Below are 21,854 nucleotides of genomic sequence, written 5' to 3' on the forward strand. Positions count from 1 at the left end.
ATCTCTCTTATGTTAGGATTAAGAAAGAAGATTCAGCAGAGGAGACTGGGAAAAAAACTGGGATGGAGAAATGCATAAGACTGATGTCATGGAAAGAAGAGAATATATCATCAAGGAGGAAGATAATGCAAAAGAAGGTCACTCAAAGGCTAGCTTCTCCTGACAAGGCAAAAGATTAATTTGTACCTCTTAGGGACTGAAGTGAAAAAGAAAAAAAAAAGTAATTTTGAATGAAGGCTATCAGACCCAACATCTCCTAAAAAGCCTTTCACTTAATCACATTTGTGAGCCTAAGACTTCTGTGTCTTCCTTTGAAAGGAGGGACATATGTTTGGTTGTTCACTTTTGAGACAGGGTCTTGCTATACAGGCCAGGCTTTGAATTTGTGGTCCTGTCTCAGCATGTTGCATGGACCATAGTGCCACCTGGCTGGTATGTATCTTGAATAAAGGAAAATCTAGTGTCACACAAAGTGAAATAGAAAGTACAGTGTATCAACTTTGTCTGGGTCAGTGGCTCACAGCTGTAATCCTAGCTACTCAGGAGGCTGAGATCTGAGGATCATGGTTCAAAGCCAGCTCAGGCAGGAAAGCCTGAGACACTCTGATCTCCAATTAATTACCAAAAACCCAGAAGTGGACCTGTGGCTCAAGTGTGAGAATACTAGCCTTGAGCACAAAGGCTTAGGGACAGCAGCCAAGCCCTGATTTCAAGCCCCAGGACTGGTACAATAAAAGAGGGGAAAAGGAAGGATAAGCTTTGCATCATTTTTGGTGAAATAAATACAGAGTTTCAAGGCTGTACAACAGGGCAAGGAATAAAAGGGGATGAAATAGAGTAGCAATGCTGTGATTTATACTGAACCTCAGAGTTAACTCCAAGGAAAACGAGGGTAGTGGTAAGTATGGAACTTGTTTCTTTTTTACTTTATCTCATTTTGAAAGAAATCATGACAGCATAAACTGTAAATCTGGGTAAATAGCTTAACATTTGAAGGGTAAATGTAAGAAAAGGTGACCAGGAAAAGCAGGAAGTGGAATAATACTCTAATCTTGCATAGATGATCTAATAGTATTTTTCTTTTTCTTTTCTTTCTTTTTTTTCTTTTGGTCAGTCATGGGGCTTGAACTCTGGGGCTGGGTACTGACCCTTAGCTCTTCAGCTCAAGGCTAGCACTCTACCACTTGAGCCACAGCACACTTCCAATTTTCTGGTGGCTTATTGGAGGTAAGAGTCTCACAGGCTTTCCTGTCCAGGCTGGCTTCAAACCATGATCTTCAGATCTCAGCTTCCTGAGTATCTACAATTACAGGTGTGAGCCACCAGTGCCTGGCATGTAATGGTATTTCTAAGGGCAGATGGGGTGGAGTGAGTAGAAATAAAGTAGTACACACAATCCTGTGGATTTGCTGGCCCTGGATGTGCCTCCTGACTGGCATGGGGGAGGGACGCTTTAACTCTGGAGGAATGGAAGTGGCTGCCAGAGTTGCTCCAGAGAGATGCTGGCAGTGAGACTATTAAGCCTTTGCCTCTGTCAGTTCTCAACTAAAAGTCCTGGGTCTGAGGCCTGCAGGCAGGCCATCCCAGTCTTCTTCAGTCTTGAGGGTTAAGGAAGCTGAGGTTAAGGCTTCCATGCAATGCTCAGTAGGGGCAACTGGGAGGATAGGTGGTACTGGGCAGGACACATGAAACTGAGCCTCTTCATCTCCATTAAGAAATGAATGTGGCTCCAGGGGAAAGGACAGTTGTAGGTGACATCATGTGATAGGGATGGAACAGGACAAGAGACCAGTGGGGAAGCATTGCTGAGGAGGGCAATTCTGGAAGAAGCACTCACTCCAAGGCAGGCTGTGGGTATGGCAACCCAGAGAGGCTGCAGTGGGGCCTTAGCCTGCACCCTCTTCTCCCCCACTGTGTGAGCCATAGTCTGCTAATGTGGATTCCCAACACCAACCCCACCCCAGACCACATAGCTCAAGATTGTGTGTAAAACCTGTGCTGTACAATTCCTACCAGCCTTTCTGTCGCTGTCAGTGTAGACCTGTCCTGATCATGTCCTTTCCCTTTCCTCCTCTCCCCTACCGACAGCTGGATGCTTCCTCTCCCACACACAGCAGCTCCCACTGCTGCACACTTTGTCTCCTCAGTCCAGGGAAGGAAGCACCAATGTTTCAGGAAAAACCCTCCAATCTTCAGCGTTCATTTCACTCTGTTCCAAACCTTAAATGAAAGCATCCCCACCCCTTTGTCAGTCTTTTCTGTTCATCACAGGAACTAATGAACCTATAAGGAACTAGTATAGCTCAGGAACAAAACTCAGATGTCATCACTCTCCAATCTCTGGACAACAGATGAGGTGCCTTTCCTAGTGTGAATCAGAATGAACTCTTTAGAAGATTCGTGTGTGTGTGTGTGTGTGTGTGTGTGTGTGTGTGTGTGTGTGTGTGTGTGTGTGTGTGTGTGCCTTTCCTAGTGTGAATCAGAATGAACTCTTTAGAAGATTTGTGTGTGTGTGTGTGTATGTGTGTGTGTGTGTGTGTGTGTGTGTGTGTCCCTGTCCATACTATGGATTGAGCTCAAGGCCTCCTTCTTGCTTGACTTGCTTTCTCAGCTGGCACTCTGCAACTGGAGACATGCTTCTAGACTGTCTTTTTGCTGGTTAATTGGAGATGGAGTAGCCAAGACTTTTCTGCCTAGGCTGGCTTTGAACACAATCATCTAAACCTCAGCCTTCTGAATACCTGGGATTATGGGCCACTGGAGTCTGACTCACTATTCTATTTTTGTTGCCCTCCCCACTTGTCATTTGAGAGCACTAGAGCATTATTAATCAGTAGGTGCAAATAGTGGCTCTATAATCTAGGAGACAGGTCAGTGTGACAAGAGGCTCTTGGAAAGATTCAGCCCCTTTCAGTGCTCATCTATATAAGAGCTGTTTCAAATCCCCAAACCCTACCCCACTGTATAATATCCCCATTACAGTTTTTACAATTAATTTTTCCTTTATCTTTCTAAAAAGAACAACACACAGTCGTTAAATGAGATGCTAATATATATTCATTGACTTCGAAGTCTACAAGATATATTATTTGATCAAACAAGAGTATATAGAACAACACTTATATTTGATCACTTTTATCTGCACATATATCCACTGGGTACACAGATACAGGGAAATATCTAGAAGGGCATTCACCAAAGGACTGACAATGCTTATATGAGGGTCATTTTCAGGGAATTTATAGTTCAGTTATTGTATTTTTCTTGATGTGTTTAACACAGCAACACAGGTGAACAGAATATAGAATAAAAACTTTGAAGAAAGACACAGAGAAAAGACCATTAAGCAAGCAGAGAAGGAAACAAGGAAAGTGGTCAAACCATCACCCTTCATTGTGCTGGTATATAACACTGTTTTTCCCCCCATGGAAAAGTGCTTTATGATGAATTCATTCAGTAAGAACCCCACCCCCATCCTTGTTTTCCACAGCCTCAGACTCTGAATACAGTTAAGGGTTCATTTAGGGCTTGGAGGTAGCATCTTATTGTGACCCTGAGAGGCCATTGTGTTCTCTAGGGACTTCTTTTGATGTCTCCTCCGTATGTGACAGCTCCTGTAGTGTGATCATCACTGTTGCAAAAACCTGTGCCTTGTTCTCATTGTCACAGGGTTCTTTAGAGTGGTCCTCCTGGCCACAAAGGGAATAGGGGATTGTGTGTTTGCGCTTCCTGCCTCTGTGCATATCCTCAGGGCTATTATTTTTATTTGTCGAACCATAGCTAGTAGAAGGAGACCGAGCTCTGGAATGGTTAGGGGAATCAATGACCAGCAATTGGTCCTGAGATGTAACCCTCCTTCTGAGGGGTGGGGCATTTGAGGAGAGTGGAGGGTCCCCAGATTCCACTAGAATCACATCCTCATCTAAGTCACCCAGGGTATCATCTATCTCTATCACATTGGAGTCAGCACTGCTGATTGTCATTGGCTGGAACTCCTGAAATACCACAGGACTGGTTGCTCGCTCCATTATTGGCTCAGATCTCTTGGGCCGCTTCCGTCTAATAAAACTGTCATCCCAATCCTCTTCTTCTCTTATCATCCTGATTACTTCCAGAAAACTGGGAAGGCTCTCTGGCTCATTCGCATACATTCTGAGGAGACGCTTAAACCTGTTTTGCAGGTTCCTACTCAACTCAGCCCCTACAAGGAGCTGGTGCAGGCGAGTCTGGTTTGCATCTCTCTCTGCTAGGACACCTGCCTGCATAGCATTCTGGAGCTGCACCTCTAAACGGATCACATAAAGGGAGGCTTTCTCCCCTTGTGCCTGCAGTGTGTTAAAAAATGTACCATGAGCAGTCATGCTGCTCTCAGACTCCCCAAACACCAGTTTCATTGCCCGCAAAAAATCTGCCACACTTAGACTGGGGTTGGCAGCCTGGAGCAAACGCATGACCTCGCGGGCAGGACCCCTGAGGGTTTTCATCAGGAGAGTCAACTTTTGTTCTTCAGGTATATTCCAATCTGGCAGGACCCCATTCACTTGAGTTAACCAGTTTTCAAATGTTTCTTCCCCCTGAGCTGGCGCCACCCTTCCAGAGAACAATTTCACATTTCTTTCTACTATGTTGGTCATTAAAGGAGCAAGACTCACACCTAGGGACCTCAATAGGGAACAGGCCCAGGGTGGCAAGGGTGCATTCTGCTGCTGGCTGTTACGTACTCGTGCAAGGATACTTGCCATGATTGAAGATGATAGAGTATCTGCTGACTTTTAAGGGGGGAAAAAGCCTAACCTGCAGGAATCTCCAAAGCAAGGTTCCTGGGCTATCTCTTCCTCGTATTTCAGTAGGGCCTGTAAATGGAGAGAAAAAGATCAATCAAGTAACAGAATGGAGCTGAGAGGAACCAATCTGCATTTTCCACTTTCTTGAGTACACTGCAAAATAGTCTACATTTGCACTGTCTCCTAAAAATTCTGAGAAATTCCAGCAACAAGGCAGGGCATTTTTCAGAGCCTTATCTACACCACCCTCAACCTTCTCCCTCACCTCCACCTGTTCTCCAGAAGGGGTAACAACTGTTGCTTAGAATTCTAGATGAAATAGTGTTTGGAGCAGATATTAAGCCCTCAAAATAGACCATGATAGTCTACATTTCACATATTAATGTCTACTTTTATTTTTATTTTATTTTTTGCCTGCTGGGGGGCCTGAACTCTGGGCCTGAGCGCTGTTTCTCAGCTCTTCAGCTCAAGGCTAGCTCCCTACCACTTGAGCCACAGAGTCACTTTCGGCTTCTTCTGCTTATGTGGTGTCGAGGAATCGAACCTAGGGCCTCATGCATGCAGGGCAAGCACTCTACCACTGAGCCACCTTCCCAGCCCACATATTAATGTTTATTAGTATTATATCTATAATATTAATAACATGTCTATGAACCTCAAGGTTTTAGGTGGCAACACCCCTCTTCCATGTACCTTCTCAGAAGTTTCCTGCTATTTTTCAGATTCTTATGGGAGTTAGGAAAGTCGTCTTCGTTTGTGGTCCAGCCTCTGAAACAGGTACCTAGGTGAGAGCTCACGTCATGGGTATGGATGATCTCAAGTCCACAGCCGGTAGCAGATCCAGATACTCAACGCATTTGGGACTGCGTCACAGCCCAGGGAATGGAGAGGAAGAAATGTCAGAAGCAGACTTTCATGTCATCCTGCTAACCCTCTTCACTGTTTCCAGGAGGAAAAAATTCCTTTCCCCATCCTTGAAACAGAAGCCCAAATCTCCTTCCTCTGTGCCCCTCCAACCTCTGCCATCTATCCCATACCTTCACCCAGGGCAATGATCAGCTTACCAGCTTGTCAATTTGCCTCACAAAATTCAAATTCGGAATCTTTGATCGGCTGCCTGCCATAGAGAAAAGGAAGGAAAGTTGGATGTATGCCTTCCATTTCATTTCTTCACAGGAAATGAGATGCAAAGGGGGTTCAAGACAGACATCTTCCCAATTCTCACCCTTGCTTTTTGCTATCTTCCTGAAAACGCCCTCTCCCCAAGTGCAAGCAAATAATACCAATGGGTAGTAGCATGCAGATGAACCCAACCTCCTCCCTCAGTTTAACAAGCCATTTCTTTACCTGGGCTCTGCGGGTTGCCAGCAGATGCTCAGGCCTCGCTGACAACTCTGTTTTGCCTTCCGGTCTCTGGGGCCCTGCAGGGGAAATGGATGGCGCCTCCTCAGCCGCTAAAAACCAGGGGCAGCCCAACCAAGCGAGCTGCTACGCTAGCCCGCCCAGCAAGGGGTAGCAGAATCCAGGCAGCGGTTTCCAAGGCAGCCGCGGCTGCCCCCGCCCTCTAGTTCCGCCTGCCCAGCGGCTGCTGCTCTTTCCAGCCTCTTCCCATTGAGACAAAAGAGCTTGACGAGAGGGGTGGCGTGGCCAATCAGCGGGGCGCAGGGCCGGCCTCCCCGCACAGCCTTGTCCCTGATGCTAATGCCTGCGAGAAGGGGGAGCCTACTGGTGGGGGCTGCGACAGAGCGGCGCGGGAGCCGGTGGCGCGGCGTCGTCAAGTGCAGCTCAGACGCACGGACCGAGGCCCATATACATTTCACCCGTGAGTTTGCTGCTCCCTTCGCTTCCCTTCTATAGCCTTCCGCCTCGGCTCTCCACCACGCTTTGAGATCGGATGCCTTAAACACGAGGTGGGGCAGAAAGCAAGTGAACAATGAGAGTTCTTCACCTTTGTATGGAGGGAAGGGGGGGGGGAGACATTGAATGTCTCTTTCAAGGGTGCAAGTGCACTCGCACGGACCTCACATTTATTCTTATCATCCTTGTGAAGAAGCGATGTGCCCATTTAACAGAGAGGGAGGTGTAGGCACCTAGGCAGTATGATTAGGAAGTGCAGAGCTAAACGCGCACACGCAGGTCATCATGTCTAACTTCAAAGGCTGCTCCTTTTAAACACTACTCTCCACCATCGGATTAAGGGTTAGTGGAGAAAACCCAGTGATGGGGATGAGAGGACCAACTTGGAGCTATATTGAACTAGCGAGCAGGGGTTAGTTACTACGATCTCCATTTTACAGTTGAAGAAATGGAGCCACAGAAAGTTTAGGGCATCATGCACTGTATCTTATAGCAAATTGGAAACAGCAACCACTTTTGCACCCCAGCCTAATACATGGCCAGGAGAGCATTTTTATATAAGAAGTCTCAGACCATTTGAACAGCAGTCTTTTTGCGATGGTAGTGCTAGGGGTTGTGGGGTTGTGAAGAGACACTGGGCACAGAGTGACAGAAGAGGATGGTACTCTTTGAGTACATTCATTGTACAGGAAAAAAACCTGAGGCAATTTGCTTTCACTTTTTGTTAACACAAGTTTCACACGGCAACAAACTTCCTGTTGATGAACAAAATAATGTTACTTCTTGGGGGAGGGGAGTGGAGGTGTGGCTCAAGTGGTACAGTGCCTGCCTTAAGGGGCTAGAGACCCTGCATTCCATCTCCAGTACCACGAAAAACAAGTAAGCAAACAAAACCCCACCAAACAAAACAAAAATATTTCTATATCCCTTATGATCCTAAAGGAGCTAAGAATCAGAAGAAAATGACTCACCTAGAGTTAGAATGTGAAGGCACACTTTGGAATGAGACACTGCATACAAAACTTATGCTGTTATCCAAAGTGTTGGTTCCAGCACAGCTGTTTGGAAAATCTTGCTTGAAATGCGGATTCCTGGGCTCCACCTCTGGGGACTTGATTGACAAGGAGTAGGGGTCAGAAGTGTGATTCAAATCTTAACTGTTGCTTTAGTTGATTCTCAAGTGTAAGGAGGATTTTAGACCACTGTCAAGCTGAAAGGCTTGAATCTGTCCATAATGTATCTGTCATGAAACTTAATTCCACAGCAGAGGTGCCTGCCTAGGGTTCTTCCTCAAACTATTCAGACAAATTGAACTTTGTGCATTTTTCTGACGATTTTTCAGATGTCTCTATGGCCCTCAAATAGTTAAGAACCGCTGCTTTATCACCCTTCTTCCTAACACCTTCCTCCTTGCAACTCCTGCTTGAGGAGGAAATGGGAGAAATAGAACACTATTTGACTGAACGCCCACATCACAGCTCCGCCACTGATAGAGTTCTTTCATTTCCTGGCTGAAGGATAGGTTGCTAGGTTGCCCTTCTGTGAGCTCTTCAGGGGACTTCTACTTTGCTGGATTTGGCATCACAGGCCTCAGAGAAGGAGCAACTCCATGGAAACAGCATGCAGGGTTGTCCAGAATGAATGGGCCATGAAGCAGGGGCTAAGAAACCTGCTCCATTTTCCCTGACATCTGGTTCTTAGAGAGCAGATATTACTTCCCTAATGTACACTGTGGCTAGCAGGGTCCTGTGGGGTTTGTTCTTGTTTCCTGATGCTTGGACACAAGTGAGCAGCCTGATGCTCTTGAACTACTCTTGGCTTCATCTTCTGCCTGCTGGAGTATGTTGCCTTTCTTTTCTACTTTCTTATTTACAAGCCCAGTATGGAAGATTCCTTAGAGTCAACAATGCAGTTTTGAAGAGGATGCACCTTTCATCTCAGTGTTGGGTCTTTCCTCTTGGAGATGGAACCCTTGGGCCTTGGTACTGGAAGGTGCAATGTTGGAGGCACTAAGAAGGCAAGATGCTCACCCTGCAGTCAGGGGTGAGGTTGCCACTAATTGCTGGGTTACTTCACAGTCTTCCTTCTGTTTCTCAGCACCATGCCATCAGACCCTGACTTCTCCTTTTCACACACCCTTGTTCCATGTTTTTATTGGCTCCCTCACCTAATGAGATATCTGCACTTGGGGATGGGACCAAAAATAGACCTCATAAAAATAATAAAAGAAAATAGATTTGTAAAAACAAGTGCAGGAGTTGGGCCAGTAGAACAAAGCAAGAGTCTCTTAGAGCAGAGGTGGGAGAAACATGTGCAGATTTATCGGGTGGCTCCAAATGGATACAGGGCATCCCTTATCTCTGGCCTTCAATGTGGGAGTATGCTCTAAATGATGCTTCCAAAGTGAACACATTTTCTACTTTCAACAAATAAGCCTTTAAAGCCTGAAGGTTAGGAGACGAAGACTTCAGATGAAACAGTATTAGCCACTTTTGGCTGCTTGCCTCTGCTGTGCCAGGAATTTTCCATCTGCTATCTCATTTCAGTTTCCCAGCAATCCTTCCCAGACAGGCATCATTATCCCATTTTGCATAGAGAAAAATTGAGTTTTAGGAAGGTTAAGTAATTTGTGTATGGCCATAAAAACTTGCAGGTGGAGCTCCTAGGACTCCAGCCCAGGGACTGTCAAAGTGCAGAGGCTATGAAAACTCTTCTTTACTGTTTTCCAAACAACTTAAAGCGTATTCTGGAAGGCTTGGAATATAACTCAGTTGTAGAGCAATTGTATAGCATAGATGATGCCTTGGGTTTGATCCTCAACATTACAAAAGGAAAGGAAAGGAAGAGAAGGGAAGGGAAAGAAGGGGAGGGGAAAAATCATTCTGCAGATGACCCCTGCTTTAGATCAATGGAAGCCTTTGGATTTGTTTAGTTGTAATCGTATCCTAAATGCTGTTTCATTTTTGGAAAGTGAAACTACGAATATAATCTAGGGAACAATTTATATATGTCCCAGATATTATGTGATTTACCTCATCATTTTACACTATCACGACTATCATTTTACACGATCATAAAGCTAGGATGTAGTGCAACAAAATTCAAACTTAGAGCTGTCTGACTCCAAAATTCCTGTCCCCTGCAACTTACAAATGTGGCTGTCTTTCCATATAGTATGCCTACCTCCTTTCACAGTGCGTTGCCAGTCCCCTCCCACAGCACTTTCTAGCCTCCATCTCAGGCCTCTTCCACCTAGAATGTCTACTCCCACTCTTTCACCTAACAAGTCTTTTCATTGTTTAAGGATTGTGTAAGATATCCTTCCTCAGAAAGTTTATTCATTAATTGGTACACATTAAGTGTACATATTAATTGGATTCAGTATGTTTTCATATATACATACACCATGTATCACATTCAGCTACCTTTCTGCTACATTCTTCCTACCCTCCCTCTTCACTGCTATTCTACTATCAGGTGGACTTAAAAAAATTCTTCCACATATAATGAAGGATGTCCTGTATTTACCATTCTAAGCCTGGCTAACTTCACGTGACATAGTGTTTTCCAGTTTCACATATTTTGCTTCAAGATTTCACTCTTCTTTATGGCTGAATACTACTCTATTATATTAATGTATGTATCACATTTTCTTTATCCATTCATCAGTTGATAAGCACCTAGGCTGATTCCATAGCTTCCTCATTGTAATAGTGCTACCTGCAATAAACTTGGGCTTATAGGTATCTCTCTGGTATGCTTTTAATTTCCTCTGGATATATACCCAGGTGTGGGCTAGCTGGATCATGTAATAGGATTTTATTGGGTGGTATGTGGGTTTGAACTAAGAGTCTCTATCTTATTAGTCTCGGGCTCTATCACTGAACCATAACTCCTACCCTATGTTTTGCTGGATAGAATATTTTTCAGTAGAATCTCGCTTCCTACCTGGGTACATACCTAGACTGCAGTCTATATACTTTGTTTCTCATTATTATTAGGATTACAGGTACACACCACCACATCTTCATGGAGATGATGGGTCTGTGACTTTTCTGCCTGGCTGGCTTTGAAACATGATCCTCCAATTCTTAACTTCCCCAATAGCTAGGATTACCGGTGTGAAATTTTGATATCCAGCTATTATTTGGGTTCATTCATACTAATTTCCATAGCAAATGTACTAATTTACATCACCACCAACAAGTAGTGGGGTTCCTTTTCTACCAAATCCTTGATAACACTGTTTTTTTTTTTCTGTCCCAGGTAATACACATTGAACTTGTCTTTCTGCTTTAATCTTGGTTATTGCACCCTTTATTTATTTATTTTTTTTTTGGGTCCGGTCGTGGGGCCTGAACTCTGGGCCTGGGTGCTGTCCCTCAGCTCTTCAGCTCAAGGCTAGTGCTCTACCACTTGAGCCACAGCGCCACTTCCGGCTTTTTTTCTTTCTGCTTATGTGGTGCTGGGGAATCGAACCCAGGGCCTCATGCATGCAAGGCAAGCGCTCTACCACTGAGCCACCTTCCCAGCCCAACACCCTTTATTTTTGTCTTTATTGCTGAGCTGTCTCCTCCACTATGTTCCCAAGCATTTGACCAAGTACAGGTGTGAATTCCTTTACATCTCTTGCTCCACTGGGATTTACCCATAGGATGTAGTAGCTGAACAATGTGTATTTGTGAGCTGACCAAATGTACATACAAATGTAGGGCTGGATCTTGGTATGGAATACCTACCTGTTCTAGCCTGGCCAGGACAGTCTAGAGTGCCCTAGGCTCAGTTGACTGGGTATAGGCGTATGAGGCTGATCAGAGGGTGTTTAAGTGAAAAGTTCTCAAGGCAAACTGTAGGCCCTTTCTCTATGTTGGAACTCATGCTAAGGAGCCAGGTCCTCCCAGATGTTTATGCTGTGCCTTTGCATTTACAAAAAAAAAGGTCTTTGCTTCCCACACATAGGGACACAGGGCTGGTTATGGAAGCTGCTCTTATCTGGTGCAGGAGCATGTGATGTGTGGAGAGGAATGATGGAGTTGGGAAGAATCTTTTTTTTGATACTTTGTACAAATATCATCAAGTAATGGCTTCTCAACCACTTTATATCATTTTATGTTATTAATCTTTACAGCAACCTTTTGTGGTAGGTCTTATTGTTCTCATTTTATAGCAGAAAAACCCCAGACTAAACCCCTGCCCAAGGTCACACAACTAAGCACATGGTAAAGTCTCAAATTTTCTATATGCCATCAAAGCATCTTAGCAGAAAGATACATGAAAAAGTAAATTTCTTTCCTTCCATAAAAGGAAAAGAATTCAATTTGTTCTTTGTTTCTTAAGTCCTGTTAGTTTTGTTATATCACCTAACATTTTGTATTTAGCATCCACTTATCAGGGAGACCATGTACTGTTTGTCTCTTCGTTCTTGGCTTACCTCGCTCAACATGATTCCTTCTAGCTCCATCCATTTCCCTGCAAATGCCATTATTTTGTCATTTCTAATGGTTGCATAATATTCCATTGTGTATAGATACCACAATTTTTGGATCCATTCATCTGTGGTGGGGCTTCTAGGTTGTTTCCATATCCTTGCTATTGCGAACAGTGCTGCAATAAACATGGAGGTGCATGTGTCCTTGAAGAATTCAATTTGTAATGAATTCTTTCTTTTTTTTTTTTTTGTCAGTCTGGGGGCTTGCACTCAGAGCGTGGGTCCTGTCCCTGAGCTCTTTCAGTCAAGGTTAGTGCCCTACCACTTTGAGCCACAGCTCCACTTCTGGTTTTCTGGTGGTTAATTGGAGATAAGTCCAGACATTCCTGGGCTTCCTTATAATTGTGATACTCAGAGCTCAGCCTCCTAAGTAGCTAGGATTACAGGTGTGAGCCACCATACCAGGTTATGAATTCTTTATAATTAGTTATTTATAATGAATATATGATGGATGAGATATTTGAGGTAAGATGTTTCTAAATTATTGTTCACTTTTAACCCTTCTAAATGAGCGGAAAGAATCAGAGGTACTAAAGTAAAATTCCTCTTGATCAAGTATTGGTGTGAATTCATTCCCTAACTCCTGTAACCCTGCAAAAAGCTATGGGGAAGCCCGCTGAGTATTTTGTCCTGTCTGTTCGCTTTATCAGTAAAGTAGATGAGACTCCAAAATGTAAATGCATTTCTAAAGATCATATAGAAATTTGATAACAGAACTGTTGCTTGCAATGCTGATCTGCCATAATCGTAGGCTTTTTCTTTTTGCTAAGTTATTCTGTCTCCTGGAGTTTGTGAGCACGTTTACAAAAGGTAGGGAGGAAGTGGGACATTACTGAACTCTGAGGTACAAGAGGGTGCAAACATTTATCTCACCACACACCCTTATTTAGGCACAGATGAAACTTGGAAGGACCCTGGATAGGAGAGCTGAGGAAGACTCCAGTTTCCTGTGGATTGGCAGACCTGTGTGGAGCCAGGCCTGATGTGAGGAAGAAGACCCCTTGGCCCGGGAGGAATGGAAGTGGCTGCCAGGGTTGCCCCAGAGGGATGCAGGCAGTGAGACTCTGAAGCCTTTGCTTCTGGTCAGTTCTCAGCTAAAGGGTCTAGGCCAAGTCATGCACACCCTGCTCCCCCCCCCCCCAATCTCCTTTTAGCCATGACAGTAAAGGAGGCTGAGGCTTAAGGCCTTCATGGAATATGGTGTGTGTGTGTGTGTGTGTGTGTGTGTGTGTGTGTGTGTGTGTGTGTGTGTGTGTGTGTGTGTGTGTGTGTGTGTGTGTGTAAGGGGGATGATGAGCAGAACACAGGAGTCTGAACTTGGTGTGTGTGTGTGTGTGTGTGTGTGTGTGTGTGTGTGTGTGTGTGTAAGGGGGATGATGAGCAGAACACAGGAGTCTGAACTTGTCCTCTCCACTAAGAGATGAATGTGGCTCCAGGGGAAGGGACAGTTGTAAGTGTCATCGGGGGATAAGAATGGGACATGACAAGAAGCCAGAGGGAAAGCCTTGCTGAGGAGGACAATTGTGGAAGGAGAAGCACTCACTCCAAGGCAGGCTGTGAGTGTGGCAACCCAGAGAGGCTGCAGTGGGGCCTCAGCCAGCACCCTCTTCTCCCCCACTGTGTGAGCCACAGTCTGTTAATGCAGATTCCCAACACCAACCCCACCCCAGACCTCATAGCTCAAGATTGTATATGAAACTTGTGCTGTACAATTCCCACCAGGTTTTCTATCAGTTGCTCATCATGTCCTCTCCCCTTCCTCCCCTCCCCTATCCAGACAACTGGGTGCTTCCTCTCACTCACACACAGCAGCTCCCTCTGCTGCACGCTTTGTCTCCTCAGCCCAGGGAAAGACAATGCCTTCAGGAAAAACTGCCTGGGGTCTCCACTGAGTCCCCTTTCTTTTCTTCCTCCATTCCTTTTCCCTTCCTTCATCCCTCCCTTCTTCTTTTGTGCTTTCCTGCCCAGGCTGTTCTGGAGCTCCTGCACTCAACTGAATCTCCTTCTTTAACCTCCTGTCTAGCTGAGACTTAATGGTTGTGCCACTGAATCTAGCTCTCATTTCTGTTTGATCTCAAAGTTCCTTCATGTGTCCTGGCTCCCAAGTTGATTTTGCTCCCATTTCCTCCCATTTGCTCCCTACCTTTGTGGGATGGGAAACAATAGCTTGCAGTTCTAGCACTGCCTTTTCCCTATAATACTGTGATTCAGAACATAGAGTAATATTTCCTTCCATGAGACAAGTTATCTTGTCGTCTTTGGAGGATCTATTTGTTTATTTATTTATTTATTTATTTATTATTTTGGTTCCTGTCTTGGGGCTTAAACTCAGGGCTTGGGAGTTGTCCCTGAGGTTTTATTTTTCTCAAGTCTAGTGCTCTACCACTTGAGCCACATATCTACTTCTGGATTTTTTGGTTGGGTGTTTGATTGAAGAGAAGAGTTTGACAGATTTTCCTGTCCAGGGTGGCTTCGAATGGCAATCCTGATATCTCAGTCTCCTGAATAGCTAGGAGTATAGGCCTGAGCTAAGGCTGGTGCCCAGCTTAGAGACATTTTTGTCTGTCATATTGGGTAGATCTGTACTGGTGCTATGAGTAAGCAGTAAGGAGAATAAGGCTTGGAGCTAAACAACAAAAAGGACAACAAAAAGGACAGGTCCTAATAATAAAGCACATTCTGCTCAGCAGGACCCTAGTGGTGCACAACTGTATTCCTAGCTTGGTTGAGTTTATGAGTATCCTGGTTAATGGCCAATCTGGGTTAAAACATAAACACAGTTTTTGAGACATCTTAATAGATATCTGGATGAGGTGGCCCTTGCCTGTGATCCTAGCTTCCAAGAAGCCTAGCATAATTGGATAGGTGTGTACTCAAAATAAGCATAGATCAGGGCTGGAGGCATGGCTTAGTGGTAAGAGCACCACTATCAGAAAAAAGAGAGAGAGAAGAATTTCCAGGTGCTGGTGGCTCACACCTGTAATCTCAGTAGGCTAAGATTTTAGGATCACAATTCAAAGCCTGGGCAGGAAAGTCTGTGAGACTCTTATCTCCAATAAACTACTCAGAAAAAGCTGGAAGAGGTGCTGTGACTCAAATGGTAGGGTGCTAGCTTTGAGCTATAGAAGCTCAGAGATAGCACCCAGGCCCTGAGTTCAAATCCCAGGACTAGCAAAAAAAATACATTATCTCAAATGTCAATGGTGGATGTGAAGAAACTGTGCTCTGTTGTAAATACACTTGCCAGGTGCTTAAATACTGGGCATCAAACTTCCAGAAGCAGCTGCTCTTTCCTTCTAATTGGGGGAATAGATGGGGTCTTGCCATGAGACACATATAATTGAAGCATAAATCTACTGAGAAAAGTGAGGAGATTCTTCTCACCCCAAAGTTACTATCAACCTTTAAAATATTGCACTACAATTATTGAATACCTTTAAAAATACTTTCTGGTAGGTTTTGGGATATGGCTCAGTAACTGAACTCTTGCCTATCATGGGTGAGGTCTGAGTTCAGTTTTTCTTTTCTTTTCTTTTTTTTTGCCAGTCCTGGGAGTGAACTCCTGTTTGACACTATATACTCTTTTTTTTTTGCCAGTCCTGGGGCTTGAACTCAGGGCCTGGGCTCTGCCTCGAGCTTCTTTTCACTCAAGGCTAGCACTCTACCACTTGAGCCACAGCACCAATTCTGGCCTTTTCTGTTTATGTGGTAGTGAGGAATCAAACCCAGGTCTTCATGCATGTTAGGCAAGCACTCTACCACTAAGCCACATTCCCAGCCCCTAAGTTCAGATTTTTGTACCACAAAAATTGTTTTGGATCATCAACAAGGTGACATTGATCAATGTGCATTGTACTCACAAACTGACATGTTCAATTGAAACCCCTTTGAAACTACTTACAAATAATTGAAGCAAAACAAAAGTTGAAGATCAAAACAACCTACAACTCTAGAAGTTCCTAAAATGCCAAGTTGTATGTAGTGGAAGTTGAACACAATAGGTTTTGGAGCCTTCCTTCCACAGTCTCATGTGTGTATTGAAATTTGTTATATTAGCAAAATACTGTAGAAGTAGCTTTCAAGAAAAACTGCTTTTCTTTTTATTTAAGATTGATGAGTTTGGGGGCTGGGAAGGTGGCTCAGTGGTAGAGCGCTTGCCTTGCATGCCTGAGGCCCTGGGTTCGATTCCTCAGCACCACATAAGCAAAAAGAAAAAAGCCGGAAGTGGCACTGTGGCTCAAGTGGTAGAGCGCTAGCCTTGAGCTGAAGAGCTGAGGGACAGCACCCAGGCCCAGAGTTCAGGCCCCATGAGCGGAACGCTCCCCCCCCAAAAAAAAGAAAGAAAAAAAGAAAGAAAAAGATTGATGAGTTTTTCTTTTTCTTTCTTTCTTCTTTTTTTTTTTTTTTTTACATTATTGGAGTTTGAACTTTGATCCTCACATTTGGAAGTGGTCAATCATTTTAGCCACTCGTTACCTTTTTTTTTACACTGGTCATTTTTTAGATAAGGTCTTGGGGTTTTTTTGTTGTTGTTTTGGGTCTGGTCTTGGGGCCTGAACTCTGGGCCTGGGCGCTGTCCCTCAGCTCTTCAGCTGAAGGCTAGTGCTCTACCACTTGAGCCACAGCAGCACTTCTGGCTTTTTTCTTTTTTTGCGTATGTGGTGTTAAGGATTCGAACCCAGGGCCTCATGCATGCAAGGCAAGCACTCTACCACTGAGCCACTTTCCCAGCCCCAGTAAGGTCTTGTTTTATGCCTAGTCAGTTGGAATCACCTGCTATTTGTATTTTCCCATATAGCTGGGATGACAGGTACACACAACCAGGCCCAGCCATTGGTAAAGATGGAATTTCATGATTTTTTTTCCCAGGCTGGCCTCAAACCATGATCTTCTAGATTTCCATGTCCCAAGTAGCTAGGACTACAGGCTTGCCCAGTTAGTTTCATAAATCCTTAATCTCTTAAGTGTATGTCTGTTTCTCAGAAACTAGTCCAAAGAATTATGTTCTTAGACCTGAGTTTCATAGGGCTCTGTTTCTAACCAAGCAATGAAAATACTTGCCAACAGGTTTACATGGACAGTCTAACTTACTTTTTCCCTTCCTCTTACCAGTTTCTCCCATCTGCATCTCGCTTTCTTCAGCATGGGGGAGCAGAACCACTCTGCTGGGAAGGAGCTTCAGCACTGGACACGAGCAGAGGTTCCAGGAAAGAAAAGCTGGCCCTCCCAGGCCTACACACTTGGAGCCATTTCCAACTTTATGTCTACTTTTCTGACCTTCCCTATCTATAAGGTGGTTTTCCGGCAGCAGATCCATGCTATGGCTGTGTCAGAGGCTATGAAGCAACTTTGGCATGAAGGTCCTCAGTACTTCTACCGGGGGATCTACCCACCTCTTCTCTCCAAGACTTTGCAAGGGACTCTCTTGTTTGGGACATATGACAGCCTGCTGTGCTTTTTCTCCCCTGTTGGGCCACATCCCTTGGGACACCGCTGGGCTGCAGGCCTCATGTCTGGTGTGGTGGAAGCTGTGGCACTGAGTCCCTTTGAAAGAGTGCAAAATGTGCTTCAGGATGGCCGGAAGCAAGCTCGCTTCCCCAGCACAGTCAGCATTCTCAAGGAATTCAACTCCTATGGGCTGTGGGGGCGGCTTTCACTGGGCTATTATCGTGGTTTCTGGCCTGTTCTCGTCAGAAACAGCCTGGGAAGTGCTCTGTATTTCTCTTTCAAGGATCCCATCCAGGAGGGCTTGGCACAGCAAGGCCTACCCCATTGGGTTCCTGCCTTGGTATCGGGTAGTGTCAATGGGACAATCACCTGCCTCATTCTGTATCCTCTCATTGTTCTGGTTGCCAACATGCAGTCCCATATTGGCTGGCAGAGAATGCCAAGCCTGTGGGCCTCTGCCCGGGATTTGTGGGACACTCGGGGCCGAAAGGTGCTCTTGATCTACCGAGGGGGTTCCCTGGTTATTCTCAGGTCAAGTGTGACCTGGGGCCTCACTACTGCTATCCATGACTTCCTACAAAGGAAGTCTCACTCTAAGAAAGAGGTGAAAGACTGACTAACTACAGGAAATGTGACCATGACATCTTTGCTCTAGATCCTGCCTGGTTGTTTCTATATAGCTTACTTCTTTGGCTTGATGATCTAATGCAATCGATTTTAGTATCTGTAAAGTGTCATCGCCTGGGAGAAGTTCCCAATTACTAGCCTGTTAAGCACAGATAAAGCCCAACAAGATCCCCTGGGCACCCCAATCTATCCACAACTTCAGTAGCTTTACAGGCAAGAGGTCTGTAAATGTAATTCCTGCCAGAAATTCCTTATTACAAGCAAACTTAAAAAGATGATCTCATACAGTCATTGTGTGGCTGAGACTCCTCCAGATGGCCTCCAGACCAAAGTGAGTAGAACTCCAACTGCAATAAACTATGCTAGACTCTGAGGATGGAGATTCTGGAAAACTCAGATGGCTACATTTTCATGCTGTGGTTCACTGCCTCTATCACAACCCCGCTCTCTTATGCTATGGGTCCTAATTTTGGGGTGGCAGCTATGGCTGGAAATCCTAATTTTACCTGGCTTCAACTCATCAAGTGCAAGAATTGGTGAGTCTGGAGATGGCAGTGAAAAGAGATAGGGTCCCTGGATAGGATGAAATATAATTACGTGCAAAATAAGGAATTTTTACTCTAGGTTGTTTGGGGTTATCTGCTGGAACATTTTTTAATAGCAAGGTGATTACATTGTTTAGATGCCCCCTTGCATTTCTTGAAGACGTCTGGAAGTAAGATGACCATATCTCTTCACAATTGTTCACATGTTTTGATGAATATAGTGACTATGATATAAATTTCTTTTCGTGGGCCTTGAACTCAGGGCCTCATGCTCTTAGCATTTTCACTCAAGGCTGGCAGTCTGCCAATTGAACCACAGTTCTACTTCTGGCTTTTTGCTGGTGAATTGGAGATAAGAATCTTTCAGATTGTCTACTTGAGTTGGCTTCAGCCCTGATCCTCAGATCTTAGCCTCCTGAGTAGCTAGGATTACAGGTCATACAGATCATAACCTGTCAATTAGAGCATTCAAAAGATGACCCCTATACACCTTTCAACTCAGCACACCACTCCTGCTTATGTGGACCCCATACTCCAGCCAAAATGAACTATTCTCCTGTCCCCAAACACACCATGAACATATCTGTGGCCACACTGAACCTCACTGTCATTTCTACCTTGCAGCTTTTGGACAGTCTACTAAAGCCTTCCCGTTCTCAAAACCCAACTCATGTTTTCCATAGACCCTTTTCTTTTATTTACCCCAAACGAATGTGATGTTGTTAGTTGCTGTGATGTCCCTTTTTTGTTGGTTGGTTTGTTTTTTTTTGTCGGTCGTGGGGCTTGAACTCTAGACCTGGGTGCTGTCCCTCAGCTCCTCAGCTCAAGGCGATTGAATGCTCTACCACTTGAGCCACAGCACCACTTCAAGTTTTCTGGTGGTTAATTTGAGATAAGAGTCTCACGGACTTTCCTGCCCGGGCTGGCTTTGAACTGCAATCCTCAGATCTCAGCCTCCTGAGTTGCTAGGATTACAGGAGTGAGCCACTGGTGCCCGGCTTGTGATGTCCATTTTCTAAGAGCCCACCAACACAGAACTGATTTCACTGATCCCATGTGGCCTGACATTCTTTCCATTCTACAATACCACCAACTTGACTGCAAACTTCTTCAAAGCCAGGATTCTTGTATGATTTATTTTTGTCAGTCGTGGGGCTTGAACTCAGGGGACTCTGTCCCTGACCTCTGTTGCTCAAGGCTAATGCTCTACCATTTTGAGCCACAGCTCCACTTCCAGTTTTTGAGTGGTTAATTGGAGATGAGTCTCACAGGGATTTTTCTGCCAAGGCTGGTTTCAAACCATAATCCTCAGATCTCAGTCTCCTGAGTAGTTAGGATTACAGGTGTGAGCCACTGATGCAGGGATCTTGTATGAATTTTTAAATCCTCCATTATGCCTAGGTGCTCAATAATGTGGGTGAATTACTGAATTGATTTACAAAGCTGTGATATGGTCTATATCCTCAGGGTGCTGTCCCTTGTACCTGAAAATAATGTTACTGATTCATTGTCAACAATACACAGGCCTTTGGGTTGTGTTTTGTTTTCTTTTAATAGTGGATTTAGTTTTGTGCTAATAAAATTGATGCCAATGATAATAATAATAATAACAATAATAAAATTACTTACAACTTAAAATCATTTGGTGGGTTTGTATTCTTTATGCCATGGTTGCATCTCTGTGTGTGTGTGCACACACATGTGCATGTCTGCACTCACGCACGCATACACAGGTTCAAGATCTGGGGCTTGAACTTAGGGCCTGGTGGCTGTCCCTTAGTTGCTTTTTTGTTTATTTGTTTTTGCTCAATGCTGACACTCTTGCCACTTTAGCTACAGCTCTACCTCCAACTTTTGGATTGTTAATTGGAGATATGAGTCTCACAGACTTTCATGCTCAGGCTGGTTTCAAACTGTGATCATGAAATATCATCCTTCTGAATAGCTAGGAACACAGGCATGAGCCATTGGTGCCCAACTCCATGGTTGTTGTTCTAACCACTGTGGAAACTGAAATTTCACATTGGAATCACATAGCATAGTTATACCATTTGTTTCAACTATGGAAATTTGAGAATTTCCAAGCTGACACGTGTTCTGTCCTTATAGATGATAATGCCTTCCACTTGTGTCCCCTCACAAAACCAAATGTGTCTTATTGTATGTAGCAATAGAAATTCATCATTGAATGCCATAGTTGGCAATATGATACCAGAGTATTTGATAACAAAGTCAATCCAAAAGAGCTGTTGGTGACCATCCATATGTGCAGATCCAGGTGGCTTAGGAGGCTGCCATTAGTCTTCCCTATCTACAAGTTCTATGTCCTCACATTCAACCAGTTGTAGATAGAAAATACCTTGGGAGAGGGCTGGGAGCTGGTGGCTCACGCCTATAATCTCAGGAGGCTGAGATCTGCAGATCACAGTTTGAAGTTAGCCTAGGCAGGAAAGTCCTTGAGACTCTTGTCTCCAATTAACCACCAGAAAACCAGAAGTGGCACTGTGGCTCAAAATGTTAGAACACAGGTCTTGAGTGAAAAAGCTCAGAGACAGTAGCCAGGCCATGAGGACCGACAAAAAAGTATATGGGAGGAAATTACACTTACATTTGTATTGAAAATATACAGACCTTTTGCTGGGTATGATTCCTAAATCATACAGTAATCTAATATGATTTAAAGTGTTTCTGGTTAATTGAAGCTGAGTCTATCAGACTTTCCTGCTCAGGCTAGCTTCAAAATGCAACCCTCAGATCTTAGACTCCTGAATAGCAAGGTTTATAGGCATGAGCTACCAGTGTCTGGCCAGTGGGTAACAACCAAGTGGTCAACAACCAATTCTCCATGATAGCTTTGAGGAATATCCTGATTGAAATGTCCAAATTTAACTGCTACAAAACATCACCACTCTAAATGTTCCTGATACTTCACACAAATGAAGGTGTCTCTAGGGTATTTACTTAAAAATACAACTACTGGTCTTTGTAGTACGGGCACCTTTACCTTAATGAGATAGTACCTAACTTCATACTTAATTCATACTTAACCTTTCCCATTGTGCCACCTGCTGGAAAGTACTTGCTATTATCAGGCTTAACTTTTGC

General features: G+C 44.3%; 2 protein-coding genes across 3 annotated transcripts; one reads left to right on the forward strand and one right to left on the reverse strand.

The window, feature by feature from the left end:
* Positions 1 to 3,039: 3,039 nt before the first annotated feature.
* Positions 3,040 to 6,352, reverse strand: Zcchc18 (zinc finger CCHC-type containing 18). Of its 2 annotated transcripts, XM_070039994.1 has the most exons (4): positions 6,132 to 6,352; positions 5,849 to 5,901; positions 5,478 to 5,647; positions 3,040 to 4,853 (listed from the first exon to the last, which is right to left on the reverse strand). In XM_070039994.1, the coding sequence occupies exon 4, from the start codon at positions 4,740 to 4,742 to the stop codon at positions 3,543 to 3,545; it is 1,200 nt and encodes a 399-aa protein (XP_069896095.1). In that variant the 5' UTR covers positions 4,743 to 4,853; positions 5,478 to 5,647; positions 5,849 to 5,901; positions 6,132 to 6,352; the 3' UTR covers positions 3,040 to 3,542. The 2 variants fall into 2 exon arrangements, with proteins under 2 accessions (XP_069896095.1, XP_069896096.1); XM_070039995.1 differs by lacking the exon at positions 5,849 to 5,901.
* A 66-nt stretch (positions 6,353 to 6,418) lies between these two features.
* On the forward strand, positions 6,419 to 20,387 carry Slc25a53 (solute carrier family 25 member 53). Its single transcript, XM_070039996.1, has 2 exons — positions 6,419 to 6,606; positions 17,242 to 20,387. The coding sequence occupies exon 2, from the start codon at positions 17,273 to 17,275 to the stop codon at positions 18,191 to 18,193; it is 921 nt and encodes a 306-aa protein (XP_069896097.1). The 5' UTR covers positions 6,419 to 6,606; positions 17,242 to 17,272; the 3' UTR covers positions 18,194 to 20,387.
* The last annotated feature ends 1,467 nt before the right edge of the window (positions 20,388 to 21,854 follow it).

This window comes from Dipodomys merriami, unplaced genomic scaffold (genome assembly GCF_024711535.1).
Source record: "Dipodomys merriami isolate MVZ:Mamm:240054 unplaced genomic scaffold, mDipMer1.0.p SCAF_3, whole genome shotgun sequence".
In the NCBI taxonomy this organism is placed as follows: domain Eukaryota; kingdom Metazoa; phylum Chordata; class Mammalia; order Rodentia; family Heteromyidae; genus Dipodomys; species Dipodomys merriami.

Excerpts from the sequence above, each read along its gene's own strand:
- Zcchc18 (XM_070039995.1), bottom strand. The coding sequence starts at position 4,742 with ATGGCAAGTATCCTTGCACGAGTACGTAACAGCCAGCAGCAGAATGCA.
- Slc25a53 (XM_070039996.1), top strand. The coding sequence starts at position 17,273 with ATGGGGGAGCAGAACCACTCTGCTGGGAAGGAGCTTCAGCACTGGACA.